We start from the raw sequence: 23130 nt of genomic DNA, 5'->3' as shown, positions 1-23130 counted from the left end.
TTCGTTTAACAGTTATATAGTCTTAGTTATATAGTCGGTCTTTGACTTACGATTTTGGAACACAAAAATATAACCATTTTCTCCACACACAGACACTGCTAACTAACTAAAGAAAATATAAAATATTTCGTTTAGTGTGAGATAAGTTATACAGGTGTTTATAGTATTGAGTAACAAAATACTCAAATTAAATAAGGTAACAGAAAATTATTTTATTATGCTGAAAAACAACTTGTCGATGACACGTTATGAGTACCTGACTGCCAATAAACGAATGTTCCACTTTCAGAGTACTGAACTGATTGTCAGCAACATTCAAGAATAAACGGCGATGTAATTCAATTGTAAAAGATCGAGCTTAAAAACTTGGCTTCATGCCAGACGCAGAAATTTTGTTTCTTGGTAGATAAGAGTCGGGGAATATAATATAGTAAAATCTTTGAAATACATTTTCATTGTCTCGAATCTGTAGCAGCAACTATATTTTTTTGGTTAGATGTTCTAAGAAATCTATGTTAGTAATGGATAAAATTGTGGTACAAATCTTGTCATTATCATAAATCCATTACGGTTCCACTGCTGGATGTGGGTCTCCTCTCAGAGTAAGCCTTAAGCCTTTAATTCACCGCGTTGGTCAAGAACGAATTTACAAATATTGAAAAGCTTTTTTTTTAATATTTTACGATGTTTTTCTTTATTTTTATAGTAAGTGATAACTCACAACTTCGAAAAGTAAGAGATCAGTTTCTCTGACTTCCAAATCGAGAGGCCGAATTTAAAAGCCCTGTTTTCACTGCTTTTTAACAAAACCGAATTAATATCGGATGTATTCAATATCGAATATATCGAGTATCGGATATGTAGCAAAGAGCAAAACAACAAAGCATAAGTAATCAGTACATGTGCTTAACACCAGTTTAGCGTATGTCCATTGAGATTTGACACGGGGTCCGTGAGTCAGCAGTTTGCATCAGCGCCGACTTTTGCCGTAACACATGCACGCCCCGAAGTGACTTGCGAGATTTTGACGGGCCTTTTTAATTGATCCTAAGTAAGACAATTCAATATAACTCGAACTATATTTGCCACACAGCACTATTGATTTGAAATTTTACAGCGTGGTAGACAATGGAAGTCAACTTAATAAAATTAATATTTTTATGACAACGACGTTTAGCACCTTGATTGTTAGTAGGAAGTTTTCTTCTACAGGACTATATTTTTAATAGTCAATGTGTAGGTAGGTTCACTAAATGACGGTACAGTGCTTATTATACAACAGAAGTCACTAGAAAAGGCAACAAAGAAACTAGAGAGGAGATTGCCGCCCGCGTTTCTTGCAGCTACTGGAATTGTAACCGTAACTTTTGTATCGCGGTCCGTCAAAAAGCAAATAGTGTATGTTGGAATAACAAAAAAGAAGCATTCGAAGCGGGCGTGCATGTCTGTGTAGCAATAGCAAGAGTGTGGGTAGGCAGCCTGCTAAACGCAATATAAAGTGTGGTTGTCGTAGCATGTGTAGATAGGTATAGGTAGGCAGCCTCGCCCCGCGCGGTCATTAGTACGAACCCCGCGCGCGTCGAGGAGAAAGTATGATTTTACTCCTATAAAGCCGTATTTCTACTCCATACAGGAATTCGAATACGCATGGAGAAGTTCCCGGGTTCCGAGAAAGGACATGTGGCGTAGCTTGTACATAATTCCACAGTTGAAACAATCTCAATATGGCGGGCGTACGTTAATTTTCTCGTTCACCGTTTCAAAGTTACGTGTAGTACCTCTCGAGTCGTTACAACGTTGTTGCAAATATGGTTACGCAGATTATTATATAAGAATTGATGACATGCTCCTTTTGTGTTGAATGAGTTTTCGAATTTTAAAAGTTGATACAACTTCTAAATGTGCTGACAGTAGGTATTTGTAGGTTTTAGGGTGATATTTGAAGAATTCTTTGAAAACCTATGTCCAGGTTTCAAAGAATTTTGGCAATAACTAAAACTATATGAATGCTGTTTATTTTTATCAACTTGTCACCTCAAATCTTTCAGTAAACCCCTACAATACTTTCTTCCCTTTTAAAACATTTTCGATGACAAATCATAACGCATATTCGCAATAACACTGGTTATAACCGTGAACAAATAAACCAAGCTTACCTAAAGCCACATAGGAACAATAGACATATAAATATTTTATCTTGAAATAGAAAACTCACATTTGGAGCGTCCCAGCTGAGCAATTAGTGACCGCCACGTGGACGGGGGGAATAACCGCCGACTAGAAAAAACGCGCCCAAACGCTCTCACGAAATTATTATAAGTATTTATCTAAGTATCTACCATACGTATAGTTAATCGAGAAACCGGAAATAGAGCTTTTTATAACCTAACAAAAGTAGAATTTTACTTGTGTCTGAAGTGTATACATACGATTTCAAGACACAAGGGACATTAAATATACATTTTATTATGGGCACGACTGCAATAGGAAGTCAAGTACATTTTTTTAAACTATATTTATTTTATCTACGAAATAATTTTACAAAAAATATATATATACTTGATAATTACAAGTAGGAGATATTGCGTATACCTGTTATGAATATGCTTAATCGGTTTGATTTCAGTTGGATGGAAGTGTTGCTAAATTTTTATTTAGTTTGGATAATCATAGCGCATTCTGATGTTAAAAAAATATTTTAGGCTAGCTAAAAATTTGCTTTTGGTTAAAACTATTGGAATTCTTCAAATTCCAACAGTTATTTTATTATTTTATCGGAATTATTATTAACAGGAAGATATATTGATAAAATGTTTAAGATATTCAGGATGAGCGCGGGAGTTGGCACTGCGAGCCGGAGGGGTCGTTGGCACATCGATTTTCGATTTGTTCGGTGCAACGATGTGGGTCAAGTGCTGGTCTGAGATGAACATATTACTATGTTCTAATTTTATAGCACTAACCATAGATTAGTAAAGATACTTCGCCGCCTTGAAATTGAATGAATCCACAAACGGCTTATTTTAGTAAGTTCTTTTTTTTTAATTCTTGACAAATAAACACATTTTTAGAGAAAATTTACGAATAAATAACTAATACTGCGTAATTTACGTAATAAATAAATAATTATTTCAAATATTTTAGGGACATTTTAGCACGGAGACATGGCAAAACATTTTTACGCAACTATTTCAATTCTCAAAACTGGGTACATTTTCTTGTTAGGAGTGAGTAATCTTTACTAATCTATGGTACTAACATATGATTTTAATTAAAGTATGCTGCATATCAAAGATTGCATAACCACCAAGAATAACGTTAAGACGGGTCTGATTCTATACGAAAACTACCGACAGGTAATCGATATCAATATTGGGTAGATATTTGACGTAGTTGCATAAACTATGGTCAAGGTAAAACATCTGAGGTCGTAGAACCGGAAAACTGTGTACCAAAAGTCTTATTTTGGTACCTCTTTACTATAAATGTAGAATAAATTCGGATACTCGGTGTATTCCAGTTGATCGGAGATTTCGTAATGATGATTATAAAAAGTAGCTAAGTAACGATCAATTTAGATAAAGGAAAATTGCGAAAAACACATTGTTCTCCAAAATGTGTTCTTATCAAATTTCACCTGGTCCATATGGTTCACTGTTTTTTTTTTGTGTTCTGTTTGTTGTGGTCTGTTTTTAAAAGGAGAACATTTAGTGGAACACTAACGAGTAAAAAGGAATAAGTAAGTTAATTTTCCATAAACAAAAAAATTGATGGATTAAAACGCCTGGATTATTTTATGAATATTGAAGTTGTCCGTTTTAATTGGATAGTAACATGATATCCGTTTCACTCCCAGTGGATTAAAACTGGGTCAAGTACTCGTTAATTGATCTAACTTTACTCGTACTTACAACTTGGGTAGGCATTGTTTTATTTGATTCAATATACATTGGTTGACAGACAGATATAGAATTTAATTTAGTGTATGTATTCTGTCTTCGTTACATTTATTTTCAAATGAACAAACAACTTTTGCTGGCTGCAGAAGCTTCGGTAGTAAAATTTAATACTCAATATTATCAATTAGGTACGTGTGTCTCCAAAATATAAGTTATTGATACAGCAATGAGGAGTTTTCAAGTTTTCATTAGGGTGCGATCGAAGCAGTTAGAGCCCTTTTATTATCTGCTCGCCTCTAAATTGCCGAAAAGAAATTCCCCCCCGGAAAAAAGGGAACAGAGGACAAAAACCTTGTACCCAACTTAGCTACCGATGGCGCACCGTTTAAAATCGAACACGATAAGAGTGGAAATGTTTTTATTTTTGTAAATGGATGGAATTTATGTGTTTTTAAAGTAAATATTGCGATCGATGGCAGTTTTCAGTGGAGACGGTTCGATAAGATGTTTTTATATCGCCCGGGACAGTTAGGGACTGGTTCGGACGCTGCGTAATGTGGCGTTCGATTTTCGGTAATGGTCAACTGATAAGCAAATGACGTCATTATCGATCTCGGCTTAGTTTGTATCGTTCATTTCGTTTCATTGAACGATTGGTTCGGGAGAACTTTTGCGTTTTGACACGTTGACGTACCTACCACACTTTTATAGTGTTAGGAAGCTTTTGGAACGTCATGCATAATATTTCAATATTTCCGGTAGAACCTAAAGTTCTATTTCACCGATCTGCTCTTTTCCTTCTATTTTTTTCTCTTTTTTGGTTTATCCATCAAAAATTTAACCAGATCTTGTGGTGATGCCAATAGAAAAGTAGTTGGACAGGTTGTTGATTCTGTTAACGATAAATTAACTCATAAGTCATACATACACATACATTAACCTACATAAAAATAAATGAAATATCTTCTTTCTAACTTCCAGGAAGGGTTAAAGCAAACGATTGGGAAAAATACTTCTATGTAAGTATTAAGTAGGATAAAAAATTAGCAGCATTCATATTAACAATATCTGTGAACGAGATAATATTATTTATGAGTTCATCCTGAATATTGTTAATAATATTGTTAAACACAATATATAACGTATTCCGTATCAATTGAGATAATCAGAGCTTTCGTCAAGTTATACATTAAAGGCGCGGGGGTGACTCGGGGTAAATACGACACCCCCGCACTGATAAAGAATTGAGGGTATTAAACGATTACAAATGCTTCGCGGTTCAATAAACAGATCTCTGTGGGCCACCGCTTTAGACGAATTAAATTCGTCGATGCATACCTATGCGTTATAGATACATTTTTATATAGAGCAGGTAGATCATGTAGAACACAAAAGATCATGTAGATTGTTAAAGATCTCTGTGGGCAACTGATTTGGTCGTGTTAAATTCGTCGATGCATACCAATCCGTTATAGATACGTATATGTTTTGTGTTTAACAAGTTGTAGAAGATCATATAGACTGTTAAAGATCTCTGTGAGCTATTGATTTGGTCGAATTAAATTCGTCGATGCATACCAATCCGTTATAGATATGTATATGTTTTGTGTTTAACAAGTTGTGGAAGATCATATAGACTATTAAAGATCTCTGTGGGCTACTGATTTGGTCGTGCCAAATTCGTCGATGCATACCAATCCGTTATAGATATGTATATGTTTTGTGTTTAACAAGTTGTAGAAGATCATATAGACTATTAAAGATCTCTGTGGGCTACTGATTTGGTCGTGTCAAATTCGTCGATGCATACCAATCCGTTATAGATATGTATATGTTTTGTGTTTAACAAGTTGTAGAAGATCATATAGACTATTAAAAATCTCTGTGGGCTACTGTTTTGGTCGTGTCAAATTCGTCGATGCATACCAATCCGTTATAGATATGTATATGTTTTGTGTTTAACAAGTTGTAGAAGATTATATAGACTGTTAAAGATCTTTGTGGGCTACTGATTTGGTCGTGTCAAATTCTTCGATGCATAAAAATCCGTTATAGATACGTATTTTTTTGTGTACAACAAGTAGAAAGAGAAAATTCATATAGACTGTTGCAGATCATGTGAGCGACTGCTTTGATCGAATTAAATTCGTCGATGCGAACCAATGCGTTATAGATACATTTCTTGTATATAACAAGTAGCAAACCATAAGTGTAACCATAAGTTAGTATATGTACATATAAAGGTAATCGCTTTTATTAATTATGCATATTTTATATATGTCTTAAAATATTCATGATGAACTTCCGCTCGATCGTCACGAAACTTTGATATTTTCAAGACTACGAAATTTTATAAAAACTCTCCATTTTATCCTTTTTTGAGGAAAAGTATTCGGGCAGACATAAAAAGGACAGCTGCTCTACTTTGTTCATTTTATAACACGGCCTTTGCGCTACATTCAAAGGTAGAGTGTCAAACGTCCACAGATAAGGGCACCTTCATCCAGTCTTATTTATGTAGCTCGGCATCCGATTGAGAGCTTTCAGAGGTCGGCAACATTTGCGTTCGTATCTACCCTCCGCTGCGTTTATTTCCTGCGACTCTTGCACGACGACCTCCGTTTGATTGTATTGTACCCCACCTTTGTAGTGACACCAAATGTTGCGAGTTTAAATCGGGATGTGAATTTTTTCTCTTTGTGAAACTGTTAAAAGGGAAGATATACTTTTCCGAGGCGTTCCAGATTAGTCTCAGGAGAAGCGGCGTATCTGTGGCCGACCTTAGGTAGGAATATCTAATGCTATCTGGGGTTGATTACAGATGTCCATGGGCAGCAGTAGCGACTTACCATCATATGGACTGCATGCTCGTCTGCTACTCCTATATTACAAAAAAAAAAAATGAAAAAAATCCAGTCTGGTTTATGTAGCGAGGCATCCGATTGAGAGCTTTCGGAGTTCGGCAACATTTGCGTTCGTTTCTACCTTCCGCTGCGTTTATTTCCTGCGACTCTTGCTATCGTTTGTACCCCACCTTTGTAGTGACACCAAATGTTGCGATTTTAAATCGGGACGTAATTTTTTACTTATGTGAAACTGTTGAAAAGTGGAAGTGTTTATGAGGGGTTAAAGTGAGTGTTTACTATTTATTTTTACTATTTGTCATTTTTATTATATTTTACTGATTGCCAAGAATATTTTTTTTAGAGCGTATATATCTCTGATTCTTTATATTTAAATTTTTGTGCAAAAAACTTAAATGTTTTTTAAATAATAAGTCACATTTCTAATTCATTTTACCATTTATTTGTACAGCTATTGGTTGTATAGTTTATGTAACATATTCTATAGTTTATGTTATATGTTACGATATTGTTTTAGTTAAAATTTATACGTTTAGAAAATAGCAATATTGGTTTATAATTATAGACCTATAAAATTTAAATGTTTTTAATTTTACATTGATGATGTCATTTCTTGGATGATCCATTCGCATTGTTCTCGGTGGCCTTTTTAATTATAAATAGGTATTATAACGTTATTAAAGTAAGTCAATATTAATTACAGGAACCCTTATAATATAATATAATAGGAATGTTTATACAATACAAGAAGTTTGGTATTCCGATTCAAACAAAGGCTCGAAATTGACTCCAAAAACTTTAAAGATACAGATTACCGCAGCGTTTGGAACCAACTTGGGGACCTCCTTTAATCCCCGAATTGCGATAAATAAAACAAATGTATCGTGAAAGGAGGACACCGGAAGACAATAAAATCGAAGCGGAATATTCGAAGCAGAATTTTTGAGGAGAATTGCGAAGTTAAATGAGTTTGTTGGCACCGTTGCGTAACTGGATCAGATAAACAGTGATGTTGGTTGTAATACGTAATTTCAAACACAATTAAAATGTGAGTGATAAAACGTTTGATGTGGTGATATGTAAATAATTTCGCAATTTCTAATGGGAGTTACGCTTTTGTTCGAGCTTTTATGTACAAAATGTATTATGGGAGCGGTATATAAATACTACGATATACATGTACGGAACATGTTAATTACTATTTATTATTCTGTAAAGCTTAGTTATAAGAATTACTTTTTAAGTTTACAGATTTACTGATAAAATATTATGTAAAGTTCTTGTAAAAGTTCTCGGTTTTATGGAATATACTAAAATCTTATACATAAATCACGCAATCAATTTCTACACTCATAGCCTCATTAGGACTTTTCTTGTGACGTGGAAAATATAGATACATAGAAAGAAGAGTACACAAACTCCCAGACCTAGAAGAGCTAAGTTAATCATTACCATATCTGTCTGATTACGGATCGAACCCAGGATCAATTGCGAGTCAGACCAGTACGGCAGACGACTCCGCCACTCATGTTGTCTCCACGTCTAATATATGACTTATTATGTTAGTTTATCCCAACGCTCTCAATGAATCCACGTCTAATATATGACTTATTATGTTAGCTTATCCCAACGCTCTAAAGCGTCGTTCATGAATTAATAATCTTAAGTACTCGCGCTAAACAAGAGACTATTAGGGCGCCCGTAACCCTCTGTAGCCGCAGACGATTTTTACACTTCCGTGTTTTCATAGATAAGCAAATACGGGGACGTGTGATGGATATTAAGGGCACACCTTACATCATTTTCGTTATTACGGGGTGGGCCAAGACGCGCTCCTTACACTCGTATCACCCCCCCCATCCCTTAATATGCTAAAATCAAATTAGTTTCAAAGCGGAGTGATTCCCTCCTGAATCGATCGCTCTCTCAATATTGCGATGGGGCGCGCGTTGTGTGGGAGAAAACGTTTTATGAAATGACACTAATTAAGCTTTACTTGTCAATGATGGGTATTGAGTTATGATCAAAATGTTATAAAGGTTATAACAACACTAAAATGTAAATTGTTGTTTAAGTGCTCGCTTGTGTTTTATTTATTTGCCCATTTAAATTGACTATAAATTGGCCGTTTGCGTACATACAAAATAGTTTATACTAGGTTTCATTTTTATACATACAATATTATACATACTTACAAATAAATAAAATTGAAGTGTCTAATTGTAATGGTAAAATAACAGCTTTTCACTGAATATAAAAGTATCTATAACAAAAAGCAATTATTATATTTTTTGTCTATTTGTCTGTTTGTCTGGCTAATCTCCAAAAGGGCTGCACCGGTTTTGACGGGCCTTTCACTGATGAATGTGACTCAGTCTACTTTTATTTTTAGAAAAAGGATTCAACGGCTATAAAGGTAAAACCCATGAAATCTGTTGATTAATTACATCTGTAAACATGAGTGAAATCGCAAGGCTCGTGGTAAAATCGAAAACATTTAACAGGTGTTAAATTTTGATCTTCGATCGAGATCATAGGTCTTAAATAATATAATTTTAATAAAAAACGTACCTACATATTATTTTCTCAGTAACATATTACCAAAATACAACTTGAGTATGTATCCCACATATGCATATAGGTATCGATATAAAATCTTAAGTCACTTTAAAACTTGGACGCGAACGAGGTGTTCGGTGAATAGGGCAATTTCCTGCGAGATTCTTGCTTGCGTTTATCGGGCAGGGATCGGGATCAGCGGTGAGTTGGAGCTTTCATTAGCGCCTCGGGTCTTAGCAAATTAACACCCTTGTGACAACCCTACCCGAGTGTATCGTGATATAGAACATTATATGTTATAATAGGCACATGGCTTATTGTAACAGGCATATGCTTATTGTGCAATTGTATTAGTCTGATTATCAATATTTGATTGTGTGTAGAAATTATGCAAAATTGAGAGCATTTTGCGGATTTTCTGCTAAAGTTAATTTACGTGTTTGCAAAAAATGTTTGTTCTTTAAATATTTTGAGAAAGCTATTTTATACATTTTTCTAATGAAAGCCTTACATTAGCTGTAAAATAATATCATGACTTAGCTTAACACTATAATAAAATTATATAAATAGATATATTATTTGTAAATAATTGTACAGGTATCCTTATAATATATACTATTTTCTAATATTATCTGAAGTGTCTCTATCAGAGCAAGCATCGGGTCGTCAGCGGTAAGTAGAAGCTTTCATTAGTGCCTGGGGTCTTAGCAAATTAACACCCTCGTGACGAGAGCAACGTGACAAGGAGACAACCCTTAACAAGCTGTGGTGTATAGGTATTTACAATTAATTATTTAATTGCGTTTCACTACAATATGTTTTATACTACTTTAAACATATTTTAGGGAAAATTGTATTTTTAAGGACCGACTAAACTGAATTCTTAATTAATTTTGTCAGTTCATTTCCGTCTTTTGTCCATTTCTGGTGCACTATCGAAATGAAAGAGGATTATGTCTTCGTCTACCGAGTATGGATAAGTTGACATAATACACCTTTAAAAACTTTTTTTAAATATTTTCGGGCGTGTAGATTTTCCTTATTAATAAGGCACAATTATTGATCTCTAATAAGCACATTTTCGAAAAATCTTAGGCAAAAAATTAATATGCTAGACCAGTGCAAAAGGGCTAATTCCAAGCCACCAGAATTTCACAACCCTATCAATGATAAATAATGCAGCTACATAAAATACACAAACGCGTCATCTCTTCCAAATCTTCCTTAGCCAATTCTTGACCTTATCACGTGGGGAGTGATAGAAGGTTTTCTCCCCATTTCTCGCATGATATATGGTGTGCGCGGCGGCGAATGCGACACAACTATTAGTGCATCCGTCATTAGTCACCGTCAGCGCAACGTTTAGCCAGCACTGTCAGGACCCCAGCGCTGCATAAACAACTACATTCTCCTCTGGGGATCTTGCTACAGCTATACTTGTTTAGGCGGTTTATTGGTAACGCTTGTACGTGGAGATAGAACTTAGAGAATAAGTAGCTAGTGCCAGTATTGTTAGTGACTATACTACTTGTGTAGTTTTTGATTATTTATGTATCCTTATACTAGATAGCTAGATATGTTAAATTTAGTTGAAAGCTTCGATTGCTCTATAGAGGTTCGCTATAGTAGTAAATTGTTAAGCTGTATTTAAATGATGAACCATAAATAACTATCTAGTTAACAGTTACTACGAGTACTATTAGTATACAACAAAATGTTTTTATTTTGATACAAATTTTGTTTTTACAAGTGTTCTATTATTTCTTGTTAAACCTCAATATTCATAAAATGCGTTAGGTTCAAGGTAGCCAACATGATGACGACTATATTAATCTCAATCATTACACCGTTTGTTCGTAAATTGACGCATGAACATAAAACCTAATATCGAAGTAATAGCACGTATCAAATAAATGTCGTTAATGTAAACAAGCCTAAGCCTTTATTAGTGCGACGTGTCGTAAACGAGCATTTAGCTTAGCGTGTCTGTCACTCAGTAGAACGGTTGTGTAACGAGAGTGTTTTATAAATGATGTATGAAAGCTGTGATTTATAATTTTCAATCTGGAAAAATTATAATTTAATTTACGATTTATTTAATTAATTATAGTTACACTGAAACACGTACGTAAAAGATAGCGTAGTAAAAATTTAAGACATCCAATATTTGACAAAAGTTGAGATACCTAGCGTCAAATAAAGACAGAATTTGAATACCGCGTTACCCCAAATCAATACGATTCCTTAAAAAGCTTGATTTCGTAGAGGGAGCTTTTACCGTAAAACATTTAGTTAAGTGTCGCCCGGGGTGGCGTCCCCTGGCTACGGCGTAGCGGCGTAGCTCAAGATTAATACATCGTAGAGGCCGTGTTAGTGGTGCAACAATTTGTCTCTATAAATGTTGACTCAGCGAGCGGTTGGTTTGCGGCCGTGCTGCGCGATTAGCCCCGCCAAATTTATTGTTTAATTTCAAAGCCGTTATTAATAACCTGCGAGATGATTAAACGGATTTTGCGGCTTAACTCCAAGATGCTCCGCTTTGATTTATACGCTGACTCGTAATATGTGTGTTTGAGGTGTTGTCAGGGGAAGTGTTATGTTATGTTTACGATTAAATGTGCAAATCATTGGGTACAAGTACAGAACCATTTCTGTGGCAAAACTTGACTCGTGTTAGGGATGAAGTTATAATCTTTTTGTTTACGTCTAACATATAGATGTATTATGTAAGTTAGATAATGTAATTAGTCAGTTATCTCCAAAGACAATTTTTAACAACAGGGTAACTAACGTACGCTAACAACTAGATGATTTTTCGTCTGTATTTTAACATTGCAAGCTTACCTCTCGTATATACTCGTAATTATTATAAGTATTTTCTAAGAGTGATGTCATTAAGAACACTCGAAGTGTATTTAACGTGTAGTGATATCAGTTTACAACTAAGCAGTATGTAGAACACTTTGAAACTTAGTTAATTACCGGCGAGCGTGTCCGGAAACCGGACAACACCATACATTGCACCCTCGTCTCAGACCTCTGCACGGAGATACGTACAAACGACGCTCTAGTGCATGCAAACATCGTCGTAAACCCCAAAATTTAAGACGTAATTTTGTTCCCAGATACGACGGCGGTTACGATGTTCCTGTATCAGATGGTAGCGAAGACATCCTATATGGTTCCGTAGAATATGAGCTCCAAGTTAAGAGGCATATTGTCGAGAATGTCTTGCTTCATCGGACAATCGCGGTGATACGAGGGTTTATGCGTGTAAGATGATGCTTGTTTAGCGAACTGCCGCTGATATGATAAATCAGTTTACAACTACGAAACAGCTCACTCGAGAATCGTAAAAGGGGTGGGAAACGCTTAACAATCCACCGTTAAATAGGAATATTGTTTCTCGAGTTCATATAATTTATTACGAGAATATTAACGAGTGTGCGAAATTGATTCATGTAAACTATAGTGAAATGTAAGTGAACTGTGACTGATATAATGGCGACAAAAAGGAACTAAAATAGATTAGTCCATATTACTTATTTAGTAGTTAGTTCAACCCATTATTGTCCCACTGCTGGGCACGGGTCTCCTCGCAGAATGAGAAGGTTTTAGGCCATAGTCCACCGCGCTGGCCAAGTGCGTATTGGTATTCACATACCCGAGATTTTTTTTTATAAATCTCTCAGGTATGCAGTTTTCCTCACGATGTTTTCCTTCACCGTTTAAGCAAGTGATAATTAATTTCTAATACGCACATAATTTTGAAAAATCATAGGTTGGATTTGAACCTCAGACCTCTCGATCGAGAAGCCGAGTTTCTTAACCACTAGGCTATCACTGTTACTCATTTACTAAATGTATAAATTCGAAGTGTTTAGTCGTAAAGTTTATTGTTCAATGGCCGCCCACGCTGCCGTGCGAGAGTTGAAAATAATTCAATGGGGATGTAATCTTTATTAATGTAACTCGAATCTCAGACACCTCAGATTTTTTAAGACGTGCATATTAGGCGTAGTGTAGAACATTGTTAGGGTACTCTGCCTACCATTTTATATCGAATACTAGCTGACCCGGCAAACGTTGTGTTGCCACATAAATAAAAAAATGTTAAAGGTGAACAACCCTTATCACTTAGGGGTATGAAAAATAGATAGTAGCCGATTCTCAGACCTACTGAATATGCATATAAAGTTTGGTGAAAATCGGTAAAGCCGTTTCGGAGTAGTACGGTAAGTAACATTGTGCCACGAGATTTTTATATATAAGATTTAATGTTCTCAATTTTTTATAACAAAAACATACAATCAGTATTTACTACAAATTAAAAAAATAAAAATAAATGTTGTTTTAGTTTAGTTCTGAAGTCATAATTTTAATATATGATCTTTTCGGCGACGTGGCCAAATATTTTTAACTTTGAGAGAATTAATCATCAATAGTACAGTATACAATTGATGATGATTCTGATCTACATACACATTTCACAATTTATTTCTCAGGTTCTCCGAATAAAATGTACCTAGTCGGTGTAGCCTCTATTCTTTACCGAGCTTCCGTCTCGCTCACCGATCTTCTAATAGGATTACCACAGTTCGGCAGGTAAGTGTCTCTAATTGCTGTAAAAATCGGCGCCGACAATAGAAGGACAAAGGCCGGCGCCTTAGGCCCTTCCAATGATTTATTGATTGGTCTTTGTGAGGTTAGGCGGATTACGCATTGTTTGTTTATTTGTATTCTAGGTTGCATTGAGACCGCGGTAGGCTAATATGCAAGTAAGATTCGACACGCTAATTTGTGTTATTCGTAAAAGTGAAATTAAACTCGTATTTTTGTTGGTTTTGTAGGTGGGTAGTCTTTTCTATCTACGACTTATTGACATCTACCTTGGTAAGATAGGCTTCAAAAAGGCTTAATAATATTACTATTCAATACTACTTAAATTTTAAATATCACTTGACTTTTTTTAAGTTATGCATAAAAGTATAAGTAAGTAATTTCCATATTTAAGTGAGGTTCATTTTAAACTTATGCATGAAATGTGTCTATATTCAGATAGAAATTAATGAGTTTACAAAAAAAAAGCAATAAATATATTTAATTCATAAGATGACATAAGTTTTAAGCTAAACTAAATCGAGTGCAGGTTACACCGGACCCTAAAGCTTACGAAATTGGCACGTCCTAACCTCGGTATTCCGAAGTCGGAATCGGCGATAAAGGGCCACGGGCCGCCGGTTGTCGCATTGATTTATGTCCCGGGGATGATATAGCGCGGTGAAAGTGTTACCGCGCGTAAATCATAACGCCGATGTATTGACAGCCCATGAATACACTCATTATGGAGGAAATTATTGTTATTTAGACGCTACTGGAACTTTAATTTATAGGCTGTTGGTTTCTTTGTTCTACAAAGGTAGGCGTTTTTCGAATAGTTAAAGTATATAGTTGTGATTTTATGGATGTTTAATATATTCTCTTACTTATATTAAGTATTTAACAGTTGGTAACCTTCACAGTCAATAAGCATGCCTAAGCATTTATAATAGCTATAAGTGTATGGATAGGTTAGGTTAGGTTAGGTTAGGACAACTCGCATTGATTTATATCCCGGGGATGATAGAGCGAGGCGAACACTGATGTATTGAGAGCCCATGAATACACTCATTGAAGAAATTATTGTTATTCTGACGCTACTGGAACTTTACTTTATAGGTTGTTGGCTTCGTTGTTTTACAAAGGTAGGCGTTATTCAAATGATAATAATCGTTACAATTTAATAGATTTGCAAAACATATAGCTAGTTAAATAAAGCATCTTTAGTAGTTAAACTTCATAGTTTGTATTAGGAGAGCCTTAGGTATTTATAAGGATAAGTGTATGGGTAAGTTAGTTTAGGTTAGGATAAGTCGCATTGATTTATGTCCCGGGGATGATATAGCGCGGTGAAAGTGTTACCGCGCGTATATCATAACGCCGATGTATTGACAGCCCATGAATACACTCATTATGGAGGACATTATTGTTATTTAGACGCTACTGGAACTAATTTATAGGTTGTTGGCTTCGTTGTTCTGCAAAGGTAGGCTTTTTCGGACGATTATGATCGATAGTTAGCGTTTACGATTTATTATTAAAGCAATTCAGTTATTTATAATACAAAATAATATGTAGGTAAGCTAGGGTTTAGTTAAAACTTAGCATTTACAAAATATATATTACGATATGTAAGTACGAAAATAGATAGATTCACACTGTACCTAGATATTGAAAGGGGATGATGTTGCAAGTCAAAAAAGTGTTCTTGCACGTAAATCATGTCAGTGTTGATTGATGTATTGAATACATTCCGTATGGGCAAAATTATTTATTAGACGCTCCTGCAATTAGAGGTTATAATAGTAAAGAATTAACCGTAAGCACTTTTATTGAAAGACCTATACAAAATCTTTGCGGTATATTAAGTTAGTGAGTTTAGACATAATTGGCTAATCTAACTTTTTGTGGTGTATTTGTAAAAAGTACTAATAGGTAAGAACCTACTTAAAATCTTAATCCTAAAAGCATTTAGTGGTTAGAGTGCTTTATTAACAAATTTGTATTTAGTGATGAAAAATAAAAATAATATTTCTGTTACTTAAATTAAAACTACATACCTATTATATTATGCTTTTTGTATATAGTTATTTCTAAGTATGGAATTATTTCCAGCTTAGTCTATTTAAGGCAATTTTCTAAATTACTGACAAGGTTCAATAGTGGGTAATTGGGGAGAGACATCTCCGGCCGGCCAAAGAACCCGCCCTGTGACGATCGACCTAACCTCAAATTTACGGTCATTTTTCACATAAATCAAAGAAGACCGGCCAAGAGATTTATTGCTTTAGCCGGGTCTATAATACCCATAGACAAAGATGAACCTACCTGCTTCATTTGATATGTTGTGCTCTAATTTTTTGCTCCAACAAGTACCTTGAGTTGATATTGTGGTAAAAACGAAAGTGTTTTTGTTTTCGCTTTCACTAGTTCGGCAACTCGTTTGACTCATTGCCAAATAACTAAACTCTACTAAGCTCGGAATGAATTGAAAAAGGAGATTGTACGTTCCCAAAATTAAATTAATAGCTCACATTTATTAGTATCATCCATAAGTAAAGATGCGGAATGACAGAATTCCCATGCCATCATCATTACGGTAATGGGTTCGTGTTACGGTGAATATTTCAGTTGTTTAGTTACAGACCGCGACCTTTAGAGACACGCGATTTCGCCGCTCCGCCTGTCACTAACCAGTTTACATGCGCTGCTATTTCCGTGCTGTTTAGCTAATTATATAGCGCTTGTCTCTTAAAACGTTATATTTTGTGACATTGCTACAGAATGAACGGAAAATGATACTGGCGATGTTTTTGTGATGATTTCTACGAATGACAATTGATATTTTAGTAAGTATCTGCGAATTTTAAATTGTATTCTTTTGAATACACTTAAATGTCTGTTCAAACTCTTTTTAAGCGTCTAATTTATATATTGTTTAATGTACTCAATTAAAAATTACGAATTAGGATCAGAGTTTACCACAACTAAATTACAACAAGTGGGTAGACAATTTTTATTATACGATATTATTGGAACAGGAGTAATATAATATCGTTAATAAGAAAATATATGGATATTCGCACCGATATGAGATTACATTTTCGTTACACTTCGGCGTCAGCAACTTTGATCGGAATAAAGAACATAAATCGAGTCCCTATCACACGTCACTCACGATCCCGTGAAGGTTGAACAAATTGAGACAGTGCAAAAATAATACGGTATTGTATTAAAGATGAATTGGAATGATCGATCGTGTCAGGGCGTTCATTTTAATTTCGATTCCTCGAGATAGGCCGGAGGCGTGGTCGTGCGAACAATTTGTTTCACGTCCCTAGATACCTATTCGACGTCAAGAAAGTGGCTTTTATTATCACAGCTGCAGCGTGCAGTAACTAGATTTTTTGTAGTTAATCTTAGATTGGTCGCGTATTTCACTTACAGTTTTGTAATTGGCTTTATTTTGTGCTTCTTTCGTAAAAAAAGAAATAAATAATCACATTAAAACCTATTGTATTAACATAAGGTTTTTCCATTGCAGCATGTTAAATAAGTTTATTAATAAACCATGTGTCTATAGGCATCTTCAGAGGAATATTAACGGAGTTGATGGCACATTGGTTCTTACTTATTTGAATGTATAGTAGGATTTTGAAAGTATATTAAGTTAAATTTTACATTTGATTTTTACAGCCTATGTGGATTGAAAATTGAAAATAATATGATGATTTACCAGGAAATCGATATCGTCATAGTATTAAAGAGCAGATGAAGGTTTGCGATACTATTGTCCAAAAAAACGGAATTATACAAAACCAATATTATCTATTTAAAGCCGCACGGATATCCCGAAATACGTAACGGATAAAGCAGAATAGACTGCATTGTCACTTAGCGGAATCAGTCAAAAGTTGTTAAATCCAATATCTAAGTTTGGAGCGTCTGAGCGTTGCATAGAGCGGGCGTGCATCGCTCGATATCGTTGACAGTGACGGATTACCCCCGGTAGCGGTTCACGGCCGCTCCGCTTGTGCCAACCACTATCTCGGTATCAATCGAATAAAGACACGGCAGAATAAGAATCCGAATGTGTTCCGTAATGGTTTTGTGGCGACGCAGGTCGGTCGATAAGTCGCGTATTGTAAGACTTGGTATAGGTATATGAATGTGAAGATATTATGGAAGCTGCAGATATACATTTTTCTAATATTATACTTATTTGTTGGATCTCAATTTAATGCATGCAAATATTAAATATAACTTTAGGCTCTATGTGTGTATGTCGGAAAAAAATTGATAAAATATATTTTCGATTGTAAATCTCAAGGCAAAACCATTTACGGTTCTATTATTACAATCTACATCTTATTCATAGATTATAATAATGTTATCAGTTGATATGCACAAAGAATATTCTCCCCGCCACCGCAGTTTCGCTGTGACCACGATCCATGCAACTGAGTCGAAATATCGGCAATAAAGAAATTAAAAAAACGCATATCGTAAGTACCCGTTACATAATAAAATTGATCATATTCATTGTAGAGTGTAGAAGCTCATCAAGGTTGGTGAACCCAGTAGCGACAATGTCCAGTTGTTAACGCTGTCGGCGCGGCCTCCCGCGGCGCTCCACAGGGGGCGCTTCTGTGCCGGTAATCGTGTTCAAATATCACAACTCCTCATAACGCGGTTAAGAGCTGTAAGAATCTTTTGAGACATAATTGTCGTTTAATGTTTCGTTTTGTTTTATCTAATCTTTCATGAATTATGGATTTTGTGGATAAAATAAAGATATAAACCATAATTTTAAGCATCCTATAATTAGTACACGTTTTTTACTTACAACGAACATGAGCTGACGCAGTATAATTTCTACCAAAGCAGTTAAGTTAATATTGGCAGCATATTTGAAACAATTGTAATATTAACTGCTGACACACACTCGTTTCGAAATTGTAGTAACTAGTTTAGTTAATTTTTTTGTGAGGTCCTATCTTAAAAAATATTTCTATGACACTGCTAATATAAAAAAAACTTAAAAAATGACAGCTCATATGTTGTAATAACATTCAAAAAATTGCTTAGGCTATAGTGAGCGAAGGAAATAGCAGTGCAATAAGATAAAATATTTTCAATAAAATTCGTCAATAAAAACAATGAATGCAATATTTTAAAACGCTCAATATCAATAAAACGACGCTGACCTCGATTACATAAAAGGGTAATAAGTTGTGCGAATGTTGTGTTCTGACACTGATATCGATGTAACGCGATTCCACATGATGTATGGGACCAGGTGAGGTCACGTTCTCTCACGTCAGGCGGATTGTGATGGATCATCTCCAGTCCTTTGTTCTCCACAGCGTTTTGTCCCGGCGACAAATTTCGGGTCATTTCGACCTATGATCCCTCTATTATGATGTTTGATTGTGCAAAAATATAGCGGTAGCGCGTCAGTGTTTTTTGGCTGCGGTATTGATAGTAGTTTGTATTGAACAAGTTAATAATACCGTAAATTTTCCTGTGTACGTTCAGATATTACCAACTGTACATTTTCAAGTCTACAATTATGTTGCACCCATTATAATATACGTTGATTTTTGCGGATGTGCATTAATTGGCTTCATTACCAACACAGCTACATAGCATCTACGTACCTAATATTTACATGACAAGTCGGCATGTAAAAAATTGTATTCTAAAATGTTCTCACTTATAATTTGTGGTTATAGTGCATGTCGAATATTCCGTTCCGTTACACGGCATGTTGGCGGCGGGCGACGCGGTGCTGCTCCCGATAATGCCGGCTCCACTCCCACACCGCTAACAACAGTTACCTACAGACATGAGATGTCGTCGCGCCATACAATTCAATATTTCGGAGTAATTTGATGTTCATTAAAGAAATTCTGGGACCGTGAACCAGAACACAATGGCTGAATGGCCATTTGTTGTTGCCGTTGAAAGGCTCAATAATAATTCCGACGTTATTCACGCGGCAGTTAGGCGCACTTACGAAACGAAACGTTTTGTGACGGAGGAGCTATTCACTTGCGTCTTGGCGTTGGCAACAGACATGCGATCGCGTTAAAAGATAAACGTTCTAGAAATTGGCAGAGCACCGCATTAAAATTTGTCCACTCGTTCAGTATCGAACTAAAATTACCTACATCATAAAAGTAATAACATCTCGAAATTATTAGCACTCACCTTGTTGGCTGCTCTTTCTGGTCGTTTTTTTCTCCTTCATCCAAGGGTACTCGGGGACGTTGAGGCCGCCACCAGGTGAGGGCAGGTCGGGAGGGTATCCCGGCGGCGTGTGCTGAGGACTGAGCTCGCCACCTCCTAGTTGGGGCAGAGCGGTCATGAACTCGGCCATCGAGGGCTGGCTGTTGATGAAGCCAGTTTCGGTGCAGGTGTCGAGCATGGGATGCGGCGCGCCGGCCGCCGTGACCGCGGCGAGCCAGAAGCCGTTGCCGCCGTGCTCCATGCGCGGGTGCTCCTGCCCCGGCGCCGGCCCCATGGGTGGCGTGTTCCTCGTCTTCACAGCGAACTCCTCTTCCATCTCATCGCGCACCCCCATGCCAACTCTAGCGGCCTGCTTCCCTCTAATAGGGAATTCTTCACATTTTATTTTGCGGACCAAGGGGTTACTGTCGAGTGGTAGGGCGGCGGTGTTGCAAATTTCTTGCATCGCTGCCGGAGTCACCCAATGTCAACGGCGCGATCATACATGTATTGGTTTTCTCTTCCGTTTTGCCGCATGCGTCAGCATTTTAATCCGCATGACAAGGTAATTGAACTAGTACGTTTGCTTTGTACGGAACGTAAAGAACAAGATCCTGGTGTTGATAATGATGTCATGATATCTGCAATGAAAAAGAATATTTAGTTTCTTAAAATTGTAGATTTCTGGATCATTTTTTCAAGAGAATATTTATTAGGTAGTTTGTTAATTTACAAATATATTATACTCGTACTTGTCAAATATATGGTTAATACCTTATTTACATTTCTCTACATCAGGGTTTAAACTTGACGATCCTGACAAGAAGAATTGGACAAAATTATGAAAATTGTGTATTGTCGTCAATGCATGATAACTGTTCAAAGTTAATCTGAACATTCAAAGTGGTATAAATCGGGTTCAAAGATTCCGTTACATATCTTGATATATACATACGAGTACAGATCAAGCTAATAAAAGCGTAATAAAGAGGGAAGATTTGGAATTCAGGAATGTCGAACATTCATTAATAAGATTATTACAAAATGATGTCACTGTCCTACGAAATTGAGGGTCCTTCAGTGGTGAGATATTCCATTGCAATTTGTTAGTACGCCACAATTAAGACCCTCTTAATCGCCTCAATGTTGTACTGAATTCGGAGGCGCTAAATTAAATGTAGCAGGCCGTCTGGTGGTTATTTCTCAATTATTATTCGCGGACGTTCGACATTACCGCGGTTTTGTGTTGAATAATTTCGGTCGAGTCGTGATGAGCGGGGGAATAATGAGCGCTCAAAATTGTTTATTGTAATTTAGCCGCCATCATGAAGTGTAGAACACGTAATGTCGACGCAACAATAAAGTTATTAAAATTGTCATGGACTCCGGTGAATAATAAGCGAGGTGATGATCACGGACAAAGTTAAAAATATGCGATATGCGTGTCTATGTTACAGAGTTTGTGGAAATGTTTGCTGAATTTTTTCCACTGAACTTATTATACTTATATCGCTGGCCAAGTGGGGATAAGTCGACTACTCATACCTATTTGAACATTATAAAGAGGTCTTAAAGAGGTCATGGGTAGATTCATTGAACAAGAAAGTAGTCATCCCCTTACTGTCCCACTATTGGGTATCGGTATTTTCTCAGGCCATAATCACAATGTCAGGATTAGGACATAATCTACCAAGCTAGTCAAGTGCGCGTTGGTAGACTTCACATATCTTAGAGAACATTTTTTAAAGGTGGTTCAGCTTTCCTTAGGATGTTTTTAGACCATTAAAGAAAATGAAAATTAATTCTATACGCACAACATTTTTTAAAGATGGGAGGCGCGTGCCTGTGTTTCGAACCTGAAATCTCACGAGGATCATTGAAAGGACAGGATTTAACCCCTAAGTCTAAACTCCAACTTAGTACCTATTCGAACCTCCTTCTCCTGATTTATACGACCAAATTGATACCAGTAATATATTTTTTTTACTCAAAGACCTGAGTAAGCTTACACATAATTCATTGTAACGAAGTAAGCAAATCTTTCCACGAGCACCGTCTTCATAAGTAGCTTCTATCTACGCAAATACGCACCCTGTTTAGGACGTGTCGAACGTGTGGCGTCACTTTATTGCTCGCAACTGGTGGACATCAAACCGAAACGCACCCTTCCAGCCCGAAGTCGGAAACATTCGCGAATCCTGCCCGGATGCTAGCTTTCGCCGCCTGAATGTCAATTAAAATTCAAACCACGAACAAAATACGATTTTTTCCAGTGGAATTTGCGGCGCGCCCGGGAGGTATGGCGGGATCGCGCCTTTTTTGTTTTATTTTATTTTTTTCCAAAGTGGAACGGCTGCGGTTAAACCTATTTTAATGCATATGGGTTGCTCTGTGTTTTGAATTAAAATTCCCTCTATGTCTGCGCGCGAATGGACAATGAAATGTAATTTCCTTTGTAAGAATTGTGTCGCTACATATGCTTACATGCTTCGTCACTCAAATGTCTGCTTATTCGTTTTTGTATTACACATTTTTGCAGTAATGAGGTTTTGTTTTTGTTGTACTCGGCAAAAAGTTACTTTATGTTTAAATATACGATTATTGGAAACAATTGACTTAAAGTTTACAGGTAGCAATCCAGATACCTATAAAAATATTATTTAATTTATTTTTATAATTTGATTCAGTTTGAAGCGGTCTTTTGTGATAACTTAATAAAAAAAGCCAATTAACTATATTTATACACATTTAATGGACTTCCATATATATTTTTTGATCAGTATAGGTAATATAGAAATGACCAGGCAAAGCTGTCATAGTCACAAGAATAGCGTGTGTAGACTTTTTGTAACTGGAACAAGAACATAGGCTTGTAGAGATTGGCGTTACTTCATCAGGACCCATGGCCTCTGAAGCCAACGGTAACATATATATGTAGCTCGCTTTATACATATTTGTATAATAGTATGAGCAGTACA

The 23130-nt window shown here is 36.1% G+C and overlaps 1 protein-coding gene across 2 annotated transcripts in view; it reads right to left on the bottom strand.

Moving 5' to 3' along the window:
- Positions 1–23130, bottom strand: part of pb (homeobox proposcipedia) — a 57615-nt gene that overhangs the window by 24668 nt on the left and 9817 nt on the right. For both annotated transcript variants that reach the window (XM_073073155.1, XM_073073154.1), the window contains exon 2: positions 20135–20793. In XM_073073155.1, coding sequence (XP_072929256.1) covers positions 20135–20618 — 484 coding nt within the window. In that variant the 5' untranslated portion in view covers positions 20619–20793. The remainder of the gene's footprint in view (positions 1–20134; positions 20794–23130) is intronic.

The sequence above is a fragment of the Epargyreus clarus genome, unplaced genomic scaffold, assembly GCF_041222505.1.
Source record: "Epargyreus clarus isolate Ecla_fem2 unplaced genomic scaffold, WU_Ecla_fem_2.2 ptg000005l, whole genome shotgun sequence".
Classification (NCBI taxonomy): Eukaryota; Metazoa; Arthropoda; class Insecta; order Lepidoptera; family Hesperiidae; genus Epargyreus; species Epargyreus clarus.
This window is presented reverse-complemented; position numbering and strand designations above follow the sequence as displayed.